This window comes from Schistocerca cancellata, chromosome 1, assembly GCF_023864275.1.
Source record: "Schistocerca cancellata isolate TAMUIC-IGC-003103 chromosome 1, iqSchCanc2.1, whole genome shotgun sequence".
NCBI classification, from domain to species: domain Eukaryota; kingdom Metazoa; phylum Arthropoda; class Insecta; order Orthoptera; family Acrididae; genus Schistocerca; species Schistocerca cancellata.
Window position 1 is genome coordinate 352,720,282 of NC_064626.1, and position 21,141 is coordinate 352,741,422.

Below are 21,141 nucleotides of genomic sequence, written 5' to 3' on the forward strand. Positions count from 1 at the left end.
AGGCCCAATCTTGTTTCTTTCTTACATAAATGGTTTACATCTCAATTCCAGTGCCAACCAGTCACATTTACTGATGATGCTTCTCTACTTGTTGAAAAATAAAATGTGAGAGAAATTCTGGATGCTGTAATAAACACACTAAACAACAGAGATACATGGTTACTTAATATTTTAAAGACCATGATAACTCAATTTAGAACCAAACAATCCAAAGTCGGTGACATCAGTATCATACATAAAATCAAGTTACAGAAGAATCTCAGCCCATCAAACTCTTCACCATAAAGTTGGACAAAAATCTAAACTTGCAATCATATAAAAGTTATTTAGTTACTAGATTAAACAGAATCTGGCTGCTTAAAAAAAGGTACGAATAATGTGTGCTGCCCCCCCCCCCCCCTCCAGAATATTCTGTCGCCATCTATTCAAGAGCCTAAAATATTATCTATCCCTGCATTGCACATCTTTGAGATTATACTAATCTTTTTACACAGTAACTCTGACGTAACTGAATTAAGCCATCTCAAACATACGTACAACATTAGACACAAAGAAAATTTCATACTTCCAACACGTCACTTAAAACTGTACCAACAGACGCCTAAGTACATGAGAATGGTAGTCTACAATAAATTCAAGGGTAGAAATGTACTGAGCATGGAGATGGTTCATTGAAGTGATGACTACATGATTTCTGGGAAAACGATACTACTCAGCTGAGGAATTTATGAATGATGAAATGATCATGTAAACAGTGTGATTATTGTCTGGAAAATTTAGGCATTAAGTACTGGTAGATCATGAGAGAAACAATTTAATAATATTATTGTGTGCAACATAAATCTTTGGTGGTAAAATTAGTGTTAGAAAATTATGTAACTATGTACATCATAAAGCAAAACTTGACATGCCTCCTGTACAATACGATCTGATGATCTCTAAAACATAAGTTATGAAGGGAATAATATACAAATTCTGAGGGCAAGCTGGTAAATAACAAGTGGGGCAGGCAGCTTTCGCACCTCTCTAATGAGTGGTAGAAGCGGAAACTACTATAACAAGTGGAGCAGGCAGCTTTTGCACCTCGTTAGTGAGTGGTAGAAGCCGAAACTACTATTTACACTTAGTTCTGCTACGATTTAAGACAATTCCGAGCCAAGAGTGCCCGGGGCTGTTTGAAGGAAGGTGTGGGAGCGGGGGTAGGATTCCAGTTTAGGTTACTTTCCTCGCTGGTCATAAATATTTGGTGTTTGTTTCCGAACATATTACGATTTCAGAGGGTTTGGTTAGGCAGGAATCTTAGAGTACTGCTTAAATGACGTTTATATTCTACGTTTTTACAAATATTTGGCTGTTTCCTGCGAGTATGTTGCGATTTCCGATATCCACTCACTCAAGTTATTTAATTTTTTTTTTGTCCACAATGTTATCACTGAAACTAACAATCCTGAATTTGCTGTGTGCTTCAAACATGCAAAAGTAAGGCGAGAATACAAAGCTGAAAGCTCGTATGACTGTTCAAAATACAAATCTGCACGCTGGTGAAACATAGCGCTCTTTGATTGGTCTTGCAGTTCTGACTTTTCATTGGTCGCTTGGTTAGAGCGCAGACGACGTGATGCGCATATTGCTAGGTTCCGTTGTTTTCTAGTTCCTTGAGCGCTGCGCGCAGCGTGGGAATGCAAAGTGTTGACGAATGCTTTTCTGCAAGACAGAATACCACATGTACAGGAAATCCATGACTTTAGGTTCCCTCAAAAAATGCCGTAAAATATTATATCTCAGTTCACAAGTATAAGAGGCGGTAATTTGGTGTAAAGTTGATGAGTGGACGAAGAGCGCTCTATATATGGAAAGTTCCATCGTGATATTCGTCTGCTTGAATTAGTGTAGGTGTTTCGCAATAGATCTCGTGACCATTGACTTCTGCGATTATTTCAAGGTTAAGAAGGGCGAAAGCCTTGGTTTTGGGAGCCGCTGTTAAAAGCACGATTATGCAATTCGTTTACCATTGACATGGTGAAGGAGGGATACAGTAACGGAAGTAGGTCTGACGCGGCAGCGTATATTTTCAGTAGTTGTTCTTAACATTTCGTCTAGTAAAGATAAACTTGGGCTTTTGCCTATTTTTTTTGCAGTCGGTACAGTGATGGGTCATGAAAATTTGTTTGTGGGCGTTGACGTGGGAACGGGAAGCGTTAGAGCTGCCCTAGTCAGCGAGCAAGGAAAACTTCTTAATGTTAGCACGAAACCTATTAAAACGTGGACACCAAAGAAAGATTTCTTTGAGCAGTCATCGGATGACATATGGTCGGTGTGTTGCCATGTTGTAAAGGTACGTCGTTATATATATATCTCGACGAAAGCGATATTTGGCTCTGTAGTTCCGTAGTACGTCGTTCGTCTTTATTTTGGGTAGCTTCACCGTATATATTACTCAAGTGGCGTGTAGGTGTATAATTATGAAGTGTAACCATAGGGGCTTCGTTCGAAACTGATAGGCCAAAGGAAGGCCGTCTTAGAGAAATAATCTACATTTTATTTCAGACCGTCATTTGGCAATACCTTGTTCAGTTGTATGTTACGGTCCAAGCCGATTGCACTTGCAGCACTTAACACAATGCATGTTGCTGAGCGTAGGGGGACCAGAAGTGCTTTTCATTGTTAAACTCGAGTACTGTTGTTTTCCGTATTGCATTTTCAGTATTTTCAACAGTGTCGATAAAAGCTTCCTTGTAAATTCTGATTTTTGTTTTGCTTTAATCATTCCTTAAATTTTGTTAAAAACAGATGGTCCTCTGTCGCTTGCTTCAGGTGGGCTACTGCACTCACTTTTTTTTTTTTCTCCAGAATGTGTAAATTACGATTACAGCAAGCTATTTTTCAGTTTCTGAGAATTATGTTAATATTCCAAGTCTTTCAAATTATTGTTTGATGAATTCATTCAACCTCTGATGCAGGATTAATGTTGACAATCTCAGTGTAAATAAAGGAGGTTCTTATCAATGAATAGACATATCACTGTCTTGAGACAGGTGTTTATCAATTACGTCTTACGGTAATCGTACAGTAACTTTTGTTGACATATTCCTTTGAGGAAGTGATAAGAGAAAGGTGGTGTTCACTGATATATAGATAAGCATATTATCACGTTTAGTTCCACAACATATTACATACTGGTTAAGGTAGTATTGCCGCCCCCCCCCCCCCACCTCAAGTGAACAGCAGTAAGAATATGCTTAAAAGTGGTTCTATATTGTACCTTAAACATTTGGGGGAGCCTCCTCTGTCTGTTTATGGATTTTTGTTATTGTATTGGATGTATAACTGGTATTGGTGAGTTGCACTAGATTATAGTGATCTCTTGGCCTACTAATAAAATTTGTGGATAAATACAAATGAAGAGTGGTCCATTGGAAGCGCGGTGCTGCAGTCCAGCGTATACAAATCAAAATGACAACCTGATCCAACAGTTCTATTTTATGAGTATTTTTCCTTCCTCTTGTAACACTTAATGAAGAGGTTTGAATTAAGACCAGGTATACCCAGGGCTCTCAAACAGGGACACATTGTCACTATTTTCCTGTAACAGCAATTCCTAGACAAGCACCAGCAACCACTGTTTGATACAGTGATAGGACACTATTCCCAGGAAATGGGGATACTGGCTTACCTTGCAGATATTCCCTGTTAAACAGGGAAAGAGCTAGGGAGATAACAACAGATGCTCTTTTGTATGGTGGTGGAAGAGAAAAGTGGGAGGGGAGATTCAGTCCATGTTGTCAGTCCTTACAAGATGTGCATACGGAAAGCATAGAATCATGTCTAGGAGAGCAGTCATCACTGCCCATTATTACTCATGACAAGGTGTGCAATAGAAGGCTAAATCTAAGCTGTCAACAGATGGACTTGGATGTGCACTATAGTTCAGAATGGACCATGTTATGAGGTGGTGCGCACTATAAAATTCTTTAAGGATGTTATGGGGGAAGAACATAATCTGACAAGCTAACCAGGTTCGTAGTCTTTCAGTTCTCTATTATTGCCCAAGCATAAACAACAGGGTTTATTTACCTTAAGGTGAACCAGTGACTGAAGTGGTGAGGTGTTTAAGGTACATTTGGGGGAAGTGGCATTCCTGTCAATGTGTGACCGTGGAGATGTTTTTTCATTGTTTTGTTTAGTAAGGGCCATGGACTTGTTCTTTTAAAGGGAATACAGCTGATTTTCTTTACTACCCTCTCCCTCTTCAGGCTTGGGCTCTTTCTAATAATTGTCAATGGAGTTAATTCCTAATTTTCCATCCTTCTGTATTTTTTTGAGGTGAGGTTATACAGCATTAGTGTGTTCCATTTTTACTGTTAGCGCTAAGAGCACACCAATATTACCTGCAACATGTGATAAATGACCAAAGAAGCTCATAAATCACTGATTTTGTTTTATGGGCATTAGACCTTGATCCAAGATGTAATTCTCTGCATCTTCGAACACTGGAGTCATGATCAGCGGCTATAATGATTCAGAAAGCAGTGAAAATCTCAAAAAAGCTCTGCAGTCTGAACTGTTTATACTTATCCCGTGCACTTGCAGTCTACTGTACGTAGAAACTGCACAAAGAAGTAATAACACCCCTTAACGGATAAAAGGGCAATTGTCATCTTGGTAACTCAGATAAATCTACAGCAGCACATCATGCACTGGGACTGAGGAACCACCAAATTAGTTTCTCTGATACTATGGTTTTATCAAGATCTAATCCCTGATGCCAGGGCGTACAGATAGGCCATAGAAATTCAAAAGCACAAAAACAACTGTAACATAAGAGGATGGACTGAAATTAGACAAGCTGTGGGACTTAGTCCTAAATAATATATGACAAACCCTTTCCCACTACAAGCTCCATAACATATATCAGCACAGCTCCACAATCTTAGGCAGTGTTCTGACGACCTTACATTCTGACCATTGCGTGGGTATGTATAAAAAGTTCAGCTTGCTGAGCATTTCTGCAATTGTAAATGTTTTGTAAGTTGTTACAACCTCTGGTGATGTCTCCACCATTATAAGACGAAATGTTAGGCAGAGAATTGTGCCTTTGACAACGGATTAATATCCATAAAACAAGTGTCAGCAATGATACAAGTACATGCCATGAAAGCCTGCATTCAATTGCCAAGCACAATAGTTGGAAATAGCTTTTGTGCTGTGGGGAATATAAGGGGTAATATTCTATATGCAGTTTTGACTGTCCAGCTTTCTTAGAAGAAAAGAGAATCAAAGAGATTGAAGTTATCCGACAGATATTTTGTGAAATTGAAAATTTGTGTTTCATCAACTACTCACATTCCAATTTGACCATTTGTATGTGTGCTGAAATCAACTTGTTTGAAAAAAAATATGTCTGGCTCCCAACAGCTGCAGCCAGTACAAAAGTTAGCCCTTGCAAAATGTGCATGCAGCAGTGTAGGTACAGCTAAATTACTGATTTCCATACCACCAACAAAGATTGCAAGCAGTGGAATACCACAGACCAGAAATTCATATCTCTAAGCAGATGAAAAACAAAATCCCGGTGTCCACTGAAAGAATTCAAGCCCTCCTCGCAGGAGAGCTTCTGTAAAGTTTGGAAGGTAGGAGACGAGATACTGGCAGAAGTAAAGCTGTGAGGACCGGGCGAGAGTCGTGCTTCGGTAGCTCAGATGGTAGAGCACTTGCACGCGAAAGGCAAAGGTCCCGAGTTCGAGTCTCAGTCAGACACACAGTTTTAATCTGCCAGGAAGTTTCATATCAGCGTACACTCCGCTGCAGAGTGAAAATCTCATTCTGGACACTTGAAATTTGTTCCACATCCTACCTGATTGCATGTTATCTGGTTGTACGGCCACCCTTGGACCAATGTTTTAATAACTTTTTTGAGCAAGGAGGCCATTTAGGATTTGTGTATAAAATTACCTTTTCTAAAATGTATCATGGACACTAATGTTATGCCAAGGTTGAAGCTAATTATCATCTGGTGTGATACAGGAAAGAACTGTCTCATCTGTTTCCCTAGGTGCCCTCAAACAATTCAACAGATGTAATTTGTCAGACTTTCCCAGTGATCTGTTGGCATCTTGAGGGGTCAGGTATTCTGCTGTGTATCATTCTTGCACAATATTTTAACAGTGTGACTAATTATCTTCATCAAATGCTACCTGAGACTGCTCATTGAGTGGAATGGGTCCATTATTTGTACCTACAGTTTTCCCCCTGATTTGTCAGACTTTCCCAGTGATCTGTTGGCATCTTGAGGGGTCAGGTATTATGCTGTGTATCATTCTTGCACAATATTTTAACAGTGTGACTAATTATCTTCATCAAATGCTACCTGAGACTGCTCATTGAGTGGAATGGGTCCATTATTTGTACCTACAGTTTTCCCCCTTGATGGAGGGGGAGGCCATTGGTGCAGCTAATGGACCCATTCAGCTCGACTATTTTTACTTATGGCCTTCCTGCTCCATCAAGGGGGAAGACCATAGGTATAATTACTGGACCCATTCCACTCGATGGACAGTCTCATGTCACACCTGATGAAGATAATGAGACACATTTTCGAAATATTGTGGATGAACAACACTGATATCCAGCAGAATACCGAACACCTCAAGGTGTCTATTTAATAGGTGTTTGCTGGAGATAAAATGATACAGATGGCTCATGAGTCCCTTCTCCTGCTGCAAAATCAAGGAAAATAAGTCACAGTCTGATCAATAAGGGACACACAGCAACCCAGAGAGACCAGGAAAATAATATTGTAGCCAAGGATGTTTCTCAGGGACAAACTGAAAAAAGCTGTACTATCCCCATGTGAGGTGTGGAGCTGTACATAGGTAGGAGGAAGAGTGGTAAAAAGAGAGACAGTAAGTTGTATCAAGTACAACAATCTTCCTTATGTTTCATACATCTCCGTGATCATGCAAATGAATCAAAGTAACACTAAAATGACTTCATAGAGGGCATTGTTCTCTGACCAATTGATTTCTCTTTAGGCAAGCTGAACCGGGAATGGAGTAATGGCAGAAGTCGCATGACTTCAGGTTGGAACAAATTGTTTCCACATCCTGTCAGCATATGCTAGGACACTATATAGCATGCTATTGCAATACAGTATTGTAGTAGGTATTGTGACTGAAATTTTGATTACAGTTTACTGCTTGCCAAAAGTAGCAAGTAATGTTGTACATATACAAGGGCTATCCAGAAGATAACAGATGTTTTGAAATAAAAAATTAACAATATGGAAAAAAACCAGATTTTATCATATACATTTTAAAGATATAGTCTTAAGCTATTTTTCTACAAAATTGCCAAACTGAGGCACTTATCATTTGGTGGCACAGGTTTTTCGATACCATCTCTGTAGAAATCTGCTGTCTGTGATTGCAGTTACTGTTCGTACTGGCTCACAGTTTGGCATTAGTATTAAAGCACTGTGAAGCGAACGATTAGATTAGATTAGTACTTGTTCCATAGATCATGAATACGGCACTTTGTAATGATGTGGAACGTGTCAGGTTAATAAAAGGTGTCTATACAAGATATTACATTACACAAAATATTATATGGCACTTAATATTTTTAATTTTTTGTGGAGGTTGGGGAACTTGCCCACTTGTTGTATCCAAAAATTCATCTAATGTGTAGAAGGAGTTGCCATTAAGAAATTCTTTAATTTCCTTTTCAATGCTATATTGCTATCTGTCAGACTTTTGATGCTATTAGGTAAGTGACCAAAGACTTTTGTGGCAGCATAATTTACCCCCTTCCGAGCCAAAGTTAGATTTAACCTTGAACAGTGAAGATCATCCTTTCTCCTAGTGTTGTAGCCATGTACACCGATATTACTTTTGAATTCATTCGGACTGTTAATAACAAATTTCATAAGTGAATATTTATATTGTGAGGCTACAGTAAAGATCTCTAGCTCTTTAAATAAGTGTCTGCAGGATGATCTTGGATGAGCTCCAGAAATTATTCTGATTACATGCTTTTGTGCAATGAACACTCTTTTAGTCAATGATGAGTTACCCCAGAATATGATGCCATACAAAAGCAGAGAATGAAAATAGGCGTGGTAAGCTAATTTACTCAGATGTATATCACCAAAATTTGCAATGACCCTAATAACATAAGTAGCTGAATTCAGCAGATCCTCAGTGTGTTTTTTCCAGTTCAACCCCTCATCAATGCATACACCTAGAAATTTGTAATATTCTACCTTAGCTACCGATTTCTGATCGAAGTCTATATTTATTAATGGTGTCACTCCACTTACTGTGTGGAACTGTATATACTGTGTTTTGTCAAAGTTTAATGAGAGCCCATTTGCAGAGAACCACTTAATGATTTTCTGAAAAACATTGTTTACAATTTCACCAGTTAATTCTTGTCTGTTGGGTGTGATAGCTGTACTTGTATCATTGGCCAAAAGTACCAGTTTTGCATCTTCATGAATATAGAATGGCAAGTCATTAATGTATATTAAGAACAGCAGAGGACCCCAGACTGAACCTTGCAGCACCCCATTCTTGATTGTTCCCCAGTTTGAGAAATCACCAGTTTTTTGCATATTATGCTGGGAAGAGTTAGTAACTCAACACCAGATGTGGGTTGTATGGTGGATGATCAAACAACTCCCATCCAGAACCCTCTAGGAGATCTCTGGCATAATTGTCTGTGTGTGGACGTTCATTGCAATAATAATAAGAAAAAAAAACAACAAAACATTTTCTCTGAGTTTTCCCACTGTTTGTTTCATATCGGCCACCTTAACTTTGTCAGTGTTTGACAATATCTCTCTGAGTTAACAGTTGTGCCACATTCAAGGAAATCAACAAGAATCATTCTGCTAGAGTCCTAAAACACACTAGCTGTGATCTTTCTTGCTAGTAGTGTTTGCAAACACATCCCCGTTTCCTGGGAGAATTTGTGCATCCCCATTCCATTGACTGCTTTTTTATTACACAATTGATATACTTCGGACAAGTCTCATTCACAGTTGTGATACAATCAATAGCTCTGTTACCATTTTTTTGTAATCTTTGAGGAAGGTCAATGCTGCAGCCAGTCTCTGTTCTTTGAGGTCTTCCATTAGGATTTTAGGAACCCACTTAGCACAAAATTTTGCAACTGTGAAATGACAATTTTCACAAATTTTGTCATTGATTCTTATCACTAGTTTGTCAGTCATGAGGCTAGGCCTACCAGTGGAGTCCTCACCATGCACATTGATAGGCTACTTTTTAAAATCAGTGCACCACTGCCGCACTCACTTTAACTCATGACTCCTTTTCCATACACATCAGATAGGTTGTGATAAATTTCAGTTAGTTTGCAGTTTTTTTCCAACAAAAATGTAACTACAGAACGCTCCTCCACAAGTGGCAGGATTTTCTATTGCAGTGCCTGTTTTATCATGTCAAAAAAAGCAAAGTAGCAGAGACATAGACCACATGCTACCACCGTGGGATCATACTGAGTGTAAGAACATTGTCACCACGATGGTGGCTGTAGTTCTGTTTCAGTACGCAACATTTTAATGTACTATGTTTTACTCAAGTATTTGCTGAGATGTCAGCAGTAAAGTATAGTAAGGATCAGCCCTCTATATTAGCTGAAGAATGAGATGTGATAGGTATTTTAAAATTTAGTGTATTGTCTGGACACCTAGTGCACACTTTTAAGTTGGAGATTTTAGTGTGCTGCAGGATAACACTTACCTATTTTTAGTGCTTTGCCGTGCCAGGTGACATTTCCTGGGAGAAGAAGAAAAAAAAAAAAGTCATGTAAGCAGAGATTGAATAAAAGAAAAGCATGATAAACATAGTAGTCCATTCCTAACTGAGGCCATGTGAAGAATAAAACTGAATCTGGCCTAAATACTTAATGTCCACAATTAACAGGTAAATGCATAATCATAGCAAAAATTGTAATGGAAAAGAAATTATGTAGAGTTTCAGGAGAGCAAAAACACTGTTCTCAGAGACCTTACATATGCTAATCATGGGTGGTGGTATTTTTGCAGACAAGTAAGAACACCATATAACTTCAGAATTTTTTAAGGTCTGTGAAAAGAATTAATCACAGCAACAGTCTTGGATCTAGAACAGATGAGACTGTGATAAAATAAACGTTGCTTGGTGTAGCGAATGCAATCAGACTACAGGAATGTATTCATTTGTTATGTTCTGTAACTCCTGTTCTAAGCAGAGCATTTAATAATGTAGAATGAGTCCAAGTGTGTTGTAGTCAAAAGATGTGTGTATTAGAAACTGGCTTAATTGTTGTAAAACTGTCATTAATGTCTTGTGTTTATTCAAGCTAAATTTAATGTAGACAATTTATCACAAAATGTGCTACTTTGAAAAGAACTGTTACTTTCTCAGTTGTGTTAAACAGCTGTGTTTGTCTGATACATAATCTCATATTTTGATATTCAACTGACCACTCTGTTACTAATCGCAGAATGAAAGGTATCTGAATTAAGTAAGAACAGACAAATTTCACGCTTTGAATTTACATAATCAGATAAATTATGGGAGTGTAAAATTAATGGGTATTTATAATTTTACTATGAATTACTAACTTCTTTATTTGTCTAATCGGAGCTTAGCAAAGAACTGAATATAGGAGCACTTTGAATGCTTTACAAGTAGACAAAGTCTAAATGGAAAGTATTTTTTGTCTTAAAACCTAATTGTGTAAAACACAGTGCCTATTAAACTAATATTTATCAACAACAAAAAATACCACTCATGAGTATTTGTACACGAATGTGAGTGAAGATCTTTGTCAAGGTCCCTACCATTTTGTTTACAAAAGGTTGTTAAGGCTTAATTTTACTGAATATATACAGTGTGTTTATAAATGAATATTGGGGTTTTAATGCTTTATAACATTTATTATATTAAACTTAGTTATAAATGATATGTCAAATGAAAGAGCAACTCAAACAGTTCTACCAAGAACCTTATAAATGTTCAATGTGAGCACCATTTGTAACATGGCACACATCAAGTCTATAGCCGATTTCTTCCCAAACATTGATAAGTGTGTCTTCAGTGATTGTAGCAAAAGCTGCTTCAATCCAGTTTCTTAATTCAGGGAGGTCTGCTGGTAGCGGAGGCATGTACACACGATCCTTGATGAAGCCCCAAAGGAAAAAATCGCATGGCCCTAGGTCGGGTGAACCTGGGGGCCATTCAAAGCAAGCTCTGTCATAGAGCCCCTTGTGGCCTATCTAGCGCTTGGGTCTAGCGGATTGCAGCAGAAACATTGTGTGCTGTGCATGCATACTGGTACCAAACAACTGTTTGAGTTGCTCTTTCATTTGACATATCATTTATGACTGTAGTAAGTTTAATGAAATAAATATCATAGAGCATTAAAACCCCAATATTCATTTATAAACATCCTGTACTTTATGAACTTTAGATGAACTTCACCAGAAGGCCATGTCACAAAATGGGTGGGAATCAGCCACACTGTCCACCTGAAAAATAGTATGGATTCTTGGTACTTCGGGTCATAATGACCCATTGCTGCAAAACTCAAGCAGATTACGTTAAGGAAATATTATTACATGAAATATAATATAATTTAATTCTTGTTCGGCCCAGGTAAAGCGTTATTATGCAATGTAACACCGGTTTTGATCAAAATTCAAGCAAATAAATGTAGATATCACTCTTTTAAACACACAGAAGATTTTGTAAAATTATAAACAAATCAGTGTATTCATTTCTTTATAATGCCGTTCAAACAACAATCAAATAATAGTGGATAAAATTATTTCCAACAGACAGACACACAGCTTTTTCCAAAGCTGTTTCACAGAGGAAGACCGCACTGCAGTCCCTTATCTAAATCCTCGCACGAACGAAAAAATGGCTGACATTGAAATAAGTGTCCAAGGAATAGAAAAGCAACTGAAGTCACTCAACAGAGGAAAGTCCACTGGGCCTGACGGGATACCAATTCGATTCTACACAGAGTACGTGAAAGGACTTGCCTCCCTTCTAACAGCCGTGTACCACAAGTCTCTAGAGGAACGGAAGGCTCCAAATAAATGATTGGAAAAGAGCACAGGTAGTTCCAGTTTTCAAGAAGGGTCGTCGAGCAGATGTGGAAAACTATAGGCCTATATCTCTGACATTGATCTGTTGTAGAATTTTAGAACATGTTTTTTGCTCGCATGTCATGTCATTTCTGGAAACGCAGAATCTACGCTGTAGGAATCGACAGGGATTCCGGAAACAGCGATCGTGTGAGACCCAACTCGCTTTATTTGTTCATGAGACCCAGAAAATATTAGATACAGGATCCCAGGGAGATGCCATTTTCCTTGACTTCCGGAAGGCGTTCGATACAGTTCCGCACCGTCGCCTGATAAACAAAGTAAGGGCCTACGGAATATCAGACCAGCTGTGTGGCTGGATTGAAGAGTTTTTAGCAAACAGAACACAGCATGTTGTTCTCAATGGAGAGACGTCTACAGATGTTAAAGTAACCTCTGGCGTGCCACAGGGGAGTGTTATGGGACCATTGCTTTTCACAATTTTTATAAATGACCTAGTAGACATATAGTAGATAGTGTCAGAAGTTTCATGCAGCTTTTCACGGATGATGCTGTAGTATACGGAGAAGTTGCAGCATTAGAAAATTGCAGCGAAATACAGAAAGATCTGCAGCGGATAGGCACTTGGTGCAGGGAGTGGCAACTGACCCTTAACATAGACAAATGTAATGTATTGCGAATACATAGAAAGAAGGATCCTTTATTGTATGATTATATGACAGCGGAACAAACACTGGTAACAGTTACTTCTGTAAAATATCTGGGAGTGTGCGTATGGAACGATTTGAAGTGGAATGATCATATAAAATTAATTGTCGGTAAGGTGGGTGCCAGGATGAGATTCATTGGGAGAGTCCTTAGAAAATGTAGTCCATCAACAAAGGAGGTGGCTTACAAAACTCTTGTTCGACCTATACTTGAGTATTGCTCATCAGTGTGGGATCCGTACCATGTCACGTTGACAGTGGAGATAGAGAAGATCCAAAGAAGAGCGGCTTGTTTCGTCACAGGGTATTTGGTAAGCGTGATAGCATTACAGATATGTTTAGCAAACTCAAGTGGCAGACTCTGCAAGAGAGGTGCTCTGCATTGTGGTGTAGCTTGCTGTCCAGGTTTTGAGAGGGTGCGTTTCTGGATGAGGTATTGAAAATATTGCTTCCCCCTACTTATACCTCCTGGGGAGAACACGAATGTAAAATTAGAGAGATTCGAGCACGCACGGAGGCTTTCCGGCAGTTGTTCCTCCTGCGAACCATGCGCGACTGGAATAGGAAAGGGAGCTAATGTAAAAAGTGGCACGTAAAGTGCCCTCCACCACACATTGTTGGGTGGCTTGTGGAGTATAAATGTAGATGCAGATGTAGACATCAAAATATAAGTAAAGGCTAATATATTTATTTCCTTTGGTTTTAAAACATTGATCAAAATGTAAAAATGGGCAAGCTGCTTCTGAACACAAAACATCTAAAAAATACATTACTTCTACAGTTTGGGCAATAATATGCAACATGACCTTTAAAAACATGTTTCCCATGATTTGAACACATAAAAGGAGTGTTATTGTCACAACTAGATCAAAATTTACATCTGCCACATTTGCAGCTTTTGTTGGAGCTGCTATAGCTTGATATCAAGCCTGATATAGACTGGTCCCCTGTTTGTATTTTACTCACAAAAGCAATAGATGTTGCATTTAATGGGAGCTGTTTCCTGGCTTCAATGTATGGAGTAATGAGAAGCCTTCTTAGTTCCTGGAGGGATATTCTTTTGTGACAAAGATTCCCCCCCCCCCCCCCCACTACAGATATATTGTATGTAGTAGTGTCAAGCATATTATAAAATACTATTACAGATCAATGATTGTTTTTTTTTCCCTGCTTGAATGTGTTTGTGGCAATTAGCTTGTCAAGCATACCAGCTGCATGTTTCGTGGCATTATATGGTTCAAATGGCTCTGAGCACTATGGGACTTAACTTCTGAGGTCATCAGTCCCATAGAACTTAGAACTACTTAGACCTAACTAACCTAAGGACATCACACACATCCACGCCCAAGGCAGGATTCGAACCTGCGACCATAGCGGTCACGCGGTTCCAGACTTTAGCGCCTAGAACCGCTCGGCCACTCTGGCTGGCTTGTGGCATTATAGTCTAACATCATGTTGATTTTTTATCTTCTCTGTTGCTTATTTAATTATCACTATGCATTGTTCTCAGCAGTACACCATTCCTGTTTTTCTTTGGATTGTGTGATACTATTGTAATATCTTTCATGAAATAGAATTCTGAACTGTGAATGTCTTCGTGTGATGACGTAGGCAATCTTGTTTTTTGTAACTGTACCCAACATCATAAAACACTCTGTCCTCTTAGATCATATGTCAGATCCACGACAATGCGGAAACCTTGGTTTTCTCATATGCTACGCCAGGTGGTTTTCCTGTGTAGATTTGTGTTTTCAGAGTATATGAACTAGCATCAGTCATACAGTACATCTACATCTACATCCATACTTCGCAAGCCACCTGGCGGTGTGTGGCGAAGGGTACTTTGAGTACCGTCACTTGGGGTGATTTGGAACTACTGGGGTGAAATGGAACACGGCATCCATTTCAACAAATCATCTTTGCTGTGGAGTGATACTTTGGTGTAACTAACGGAAACCACCCTCTAGAGTTACCACAGATATTAGTTGTTCCAGTGACATAAAAATTGTATGTGTCAAAGAGGTGTGTGATATTTTAAAAAAATAATGTATTTAAGTGTAAACTTTACCTTTTTTCTAAAACTCTGTAAACAAACTGTTGCACAGCTACTCTGGTAATAATAATGCAGTTCTCTGAGATTGGAATGTGGAGGACAACTATCAGTGATGATGTTTGAAAAGTTAGGTTAGGTTTGGTTATGTTATTCATAACATGTAGAAAATCATATTTTTTCAGGGTGAATTGGAACATGCCACGAGTATACAAAAAGAAGATTGGGCCAGCTGGCTATCAAAAATACAGCAAGACAAGCCTGCAGAAAGCTGTCAGTGATGTCAAGCATGTAAATTATCACTCAGGAATGCATCCAAAAAATATGATATACCACCTAGTACACTTTCAAGGAAATTGAATATAAAAAATCCTTTGAAAATAGGTGGACAAACTGTTTTGAGCTTAGAAGAAGAGAAGACATTAGTCAGTGGATTATTTAAATGTGCAGAATGGGGTCAGCCATTAACAACAAGTGAGATAAGGGATATTGTAAAAAGCTACTTGGACCGAAGGGGAAGAGTGGAAAAGAGGTTTGAAGACAACAGGCCTGGATATGAGTGGGTGAAAAATCTGCTTTCACGTCACCACAATCTTACTGTCCGTTTGAGTGAAAATGTAAAGAGAGCTAGAGCTCAAGTGAACAGAGAAGTCATAGCAAGCTATTTCGAAAATTTGGAGGAGACTGTGAGAGGTGTTCCACCTAGCCACATAGTCAACTACGATGAGACTAACTTCTCCGATGATCCTGGTGCTATCAGAGTGTTGGTCAAGAGGGGATGTAAACATCCTCATAGAATCATAGACTCATCCAAAACAAGTACATCTGTAATGATAGCTGCTGCAGGAGATGGACATCTTTTGTCACCTCATGTAGTTTACTAGGCCACTCATCTGTATCCAACCTGGACAGAAGGTGGAGTGAATGGTACAGCCTACAACAGAAACCAAAGTGGATGGTTTGACCTCAGTATATTTGAAGATTGGTTTCAGACAATAGCTTTGCCATATCTTAGAAGGCTTGAGGGGGTCAAAGTTCTAATAGGAGACAATCTCTCAAGCCACATTTCCTTGTTTGTAGTCTCCCAATGTGAGAAGGAGAACATTAAGTTTGTGTTGCTCCCGCCAAATGCAACACACATCTGCCAGCCTCTAGACGTGGCATTCTTTCGCCCAATGAAGATGGCTTGGCGAAAAGCTTTGACTGATTGGAAGAAAGGCAATAGGGGTGTGCTTCCAAAAAGCGACTTCCCTAAGACATTGAAGGTGACATTTCACTACATGGGTGAGAAAATTCGAGACAATGTTATTGCAGGATTTCGTGCTTCTGGTATCATACCTTTCAATCCAGGAAAAGTTCTCTCTCTCTTACCTGCTAGTAGTTTGGAAAATGAAACAGGTGACCCAATGCAGGTATGGTCTGAAGTCTTTGTGGAACACTTGAAAGATGTTCATTATGGATCTGTTAATTCCCAACCCAAAAAAGCTCGTGGTAGAAAACTGGAAGTTCTCCCTGGGAAAAGTGTCATGTCACAGACAGAAATTTCAGACAATATTGGAGAGGACAGCAAGGAGAAGGAAGCTGATGATCCCAAAGTTTTGGAGCAGGAAACTATAATATCTGAGGCAACTACTGAAGAGGAATATGAACCTGGACCTTCTGAGGCACCTCCAATGACTGGCCAAAAACGATTTTGTCTTTGTTAAGTTTCCTGTTACAGAGACTAACCATTCAAAATTATATGTAGGAAGGATTGAGGCTATGGAGCTGCATGACGACATTCAAGTTAATTGCATGAGGAAAAAAATTAGTGAGAAGCAAGAATACTTTTTTTTCCCTGATGTTGTAGACATGTGTGTGGTGTCAAAAGCACAAGTTGTGATGAAGGTGCGAGGAACTGATTTTCGACGAGGTAGAATGATATTTAAAACTCTTGAAGGCCTTGACATCATGTAATGTAAAGTGTTGTATTAAGTAATGAATGATAGGGTTTGTTTTTTGTAAAATAATTGTCTTAGAGAAGCATTTGTAAGCTCAGAGATTTAATGGTTAATAAAGCTGGTCGCTAATATAAAAAATATTAATTGGCAATAATTAATACAAAGTTGAGGTAGTATAAATGCATTTTTCTTGGTAAAATGCTTGTTAGATGTGTTTCACATGTTCCAATCCACCTCCCCACATGTTTCAAATGCAACTACAGTTCAAAATATGCAGTGTTCCAAATCACCCCAAGTCTTGGGGTGATTTGGAACACAATTCAGATCGAAATTTGAAGCAGGATTATGGTACAGCATTTTCATTCATGTAACACATTGCTGTAGGAAGGACTAGAGATGCTGTATTTAAAATTTCAAAATTATAGTACAATATTTTGATATTAATTTTCAGTAAAATTTTCACTTTCTGTACCAATTCACCCCAAGTTACAGTACCTCTCATCGGTTCTCTGTTACCTCTATCTATCCATGTCTTTGTCCCATACTTGGCAAATTTGCTTGGAATATACTGTTTGAATGGATAGTTGCCTCTGAAACCATCAGTTGCTTATCAACTTTTGTAGTTGATCCAGAATTATATAATTTTTTGAGTATTTCCACATATTTTTCCCATAAGTTTGTCATTAGTTCTTTGCACCTGTCGATCAGGCTCATCATCAAAGCATAACACTCAACAGATGTGGAAGAACATCTTTAGTGACATTGTACCAGAAAACATTGCTCTACAAGATTTTGCATACCGTAAGCTGCTTGTTGATTCACCATACAATTTATGAACACCAGCAAATGATAATACACCAATACATGCTTATTATGTAATTATATCTAGATCTCCCCATTTGTCACAGTATGCTCTTCAGCCCTCAACATTAGTCTTTTGCAACACAATAAGGTAGAGACTTTTGTTCATAATGACTTAAAAACCTGATTTTATGTCACTTACACTGGACGTAGCATTGTGATTGAACCGGGTGCTTCTTTCATTATGGCTGCACTGTATGCTCTTTTGTGATGTGGAAATGCTATCAAACCCCAACTGATGTTCTTATTTTTCTACTGAACTACTACTACATTTTTCAAATTGTCACTAGTAATCCCATTGTCAGAAGCACAATCTTCTGATTCCGACAAAGGATGAATGCTGTCTTCACTAGTATGGTTTTCTCCTTCTGAAATATCCTCCCAGTCGTCAGATGCATTGCCTATTGCTTCTAGTTCACTTTCAGTTACGCAGTATTTTCCATGACTATCGTACACCACTATCTACTGCAAGAACTGAAAATATAAATAACATCTTCCCTTAATCCGTTGGGTGTAACCGATTTCTTACTCTCCAGTAATTACATCTTCAACAATGTACTATCTATTATTGCAAAAACAAGCAGTAACCTCTGTTGTTGTGTACACTGATATGCGCATAAATTTGGAAAAAAAAAAAAAAAAAAAGGTAGACATTAAAAGAAACAAACATATAAATTTACATGCATCAGAGATTACATTTAATTTAATAATAGAAAAAGAATTTTATTGTTGGGTCATATTGACCCAAGGACAACAGTAGGGTTAACTGTGCAAAATAAACTAAAACCCTTTTCTTCAAATTAACCCAGTGGGAATAACTTCTAAGCATAAAACTTGCTGAGGATTTGATTTGTTTACCTGTCTGTACACTTCATGTTTGTTATCCAACTGGCCCCCAGATAGTTATGCATACACAGTATTTAAATTAACATATGACCATTAATGTAGACTAATTATCCAAAACATTAGGACTACCATCTTTATAGTAGTTTGGTCTGTCTTTGGGATGCCATACAGCAGCAGTCTTGTGTGGCAAGGATTTTGACAAGTCCTTAATAGGTTTCTGGAGGTTTGTGGCATCAGATGTCTATCCACAAGTCACACAATTCCGTAAATTATGGACTGGTGCTTTATGGGAGCAGAGCTGGCACTTGATAGCATCCCGGATGTGTTCAGTCATGTTCAGATCAGGCAGATTTGGTGGCCAAGACATGATGCTCCTCCAACCACTACAGCATGATTCTGGCTTTGTGACATGGACAGTTGTCCCAACATTGATGTTGGGGGAGACATTATATACCATATGTGATCTGTAATAATGTTCTTGTAGTTCACATCCGTTATTAGTGCCTTTGATTAATATGAGGGGAGTTTGGAAAGTACATTATACATTGTTATGGCCCGGCCAACTAACTTTTATCAAATGCTGCAATACACTTCAAAGTGATACAGACATATGACACTATTTTTCAACTAGGTAATCACCAAATCATGTAGCATGGAGAGCTGCATCAAACCAGTCTCAGGACTGAAGACCACAACAACAACAATCACCAAATCTCTGTAAACAATGATCGGAACATTCTATCCACCATTTAATTCTTTGGTGATAGAAATCCCCTCCTTCGTCATGGAGCCCCCCCCCCCCCCCCCCCCCCCCCCCGATGTTCTTTCAGCTTGCCAAAAACATAAAAAATGCATGGTGCAAGACATGGACTTCCTGATCAGCATCATCCAAATCTGTGGGGTGTTGGCCAAATTGTTGGCACCGTTTTTCTACTGTTTGATGCAAACATGGCACTTGGTTCATATACTGCCAGAATTTCATGGTGAGTATGTGTGCAATTTAGATGTTTTGTCCACAAGAATTGTACTGTTCCATGTACTTCAACATGGAGTACATTGCTGATTTCCATGCCATTTCAAGCACATGCTGTGATGCACCTGTTATCTGTACTGCAGCAAAAATGTTTTTGCAGGAAACCCGTAACATTTACTCTCTTCTGACAGTGCACTATTCTTGTTGTGCTAGGTCTTAAGCATAAGACAATATGTGTAACTTACTCTCTGAAGTCACTACGTACCACAGGACCTATGGAAGCCCAGATGAATGCAATATGTAATACCGCCACCAACGACCTATGCCTGTGGCACTTTGCACGTTTTGGGGAGCTGTTCACCTGAATAACTGCATATCCGGACTTGACTATTGTCCTGTAGTAGCAAAAGATGTGATTCATCCAATCAGGTGACATTTTCCAGTGATCCATGGTTAACTTTTGATGCTTCTGTGTCCACTGCAATTGCAATTGACATTGTAGGGTCAATATGTGAACAAGTAGGGACATCTGTTGCAAAGGCCCGTGTTCAAAAATGTGTGCTGAACAGTATGCTCTGGAACACTTGTGCCAACACTGTAAGTGTATACTGTTGTCAGGTCTACCACAGATCGTCTCCTTTCCTGCTGTACAGATTGGGCAAGCCTTTGACATCCACATTCTGTTGTGAAGTGTGGATGTCCAACACCTTGTTGCCTACTTGGGGTTTCACTGTCCTACATAGGTGCTCATAAGAATAGCACAGCTGGCCGGCTTTGCAGTTTCAAAGATGCTTGTTCCCAGATTCTAGGCTGTAAAAAATCTTTCTTCTTTCAAATTCTCTTATGTCAGCAGGTTTCTACCTTTGCAGGCTGTATTATCTGTAGAATGATATCCATGTTTCTTTGTCTGCTCTGCTTTTATACTTTCCTTACCTCACCACATGGCAACAGTGTCCCAAGGTGATCAATCTCACAGTTGTCAATGATCATAATGTTTTGTCTCATCAGTGTATGTACCAGCAGATTGTTTTTGTTTGTCTGAAACTGCATGTATGTGTCTTTGTGAGAGTAAGACATAATCTGTTTGTAGCGAAGGTACATTTGATCTCTATCGGTACATCTCATTGTCTTTTCAGTGTTCATGAAAATATTATGTGCAGTAAAATTACATCTAAAATAAAGCTTTGTGCAGATGATTTTCTTATGTCAGTATTATGAAAAGGGTAGATTGCTACTTATCATATAGCAGAAATGCTGAGCTACAGACAGGCACACAAGAGAAACTTCTAAACACATAAGCTGTCAGCCAGAAGGTCTTCTGCTGAGATAGACACCACACACACACACACACACACACACACACACACACACACACACACACACAAAAATGCAGCTCACACAAACATGACCACTGTCTCTGGCTGCCTAGGCAGACTGCTAGCAACTGCACATGATGCAAGAGACAGTCTGGGTGGTGGGGGTAAGGAGGAGGCTGGGGCAGGAAGGGCGAGGGACTGTATGGTACAGGTGGGAGAGGGTAATATGCTGTTTGTGTGAACATACAGGGGCAAGGTGGAGGGAGGGTAGGACAGCTAGGTGTAGTCATGAATTAAATGGAGGGTGGGATGGGGGCTGAAATGAGAGAA

At 39.0% G+C, this 21,141-nt stretch overlaps 1 protein-coding gene across 1 annotated transcript in view; it reads left to right on the forward strand.

The window, feature by feature from the left end:
* The first annotated feature begins 1,897 nt into the window (after positions 1-1,897).
* The window catches only part of LOC126173998 (FGGY carbohydrate kinase domain-containing protein), a 125,066-nt gene continuing 105,822 nt past the window's right edge, over positions 1,898-21,141 (forward strand). The window contains exons 1-2 of the mRNA XM_049921000.1: positions 1,898-2,044; positions 2,139-2,335. Of these exons, the coding sequence (XP_049776957.1) occupies positions 2,017-2,044; positions 2,139-2,335 (225 nt within the window). The 5' untranslated portion in view covers positions 1,898-2,016. The remainder of the gene's footprint in view (positions 2,045-2,138; positions 2,336-21,141) is intronic.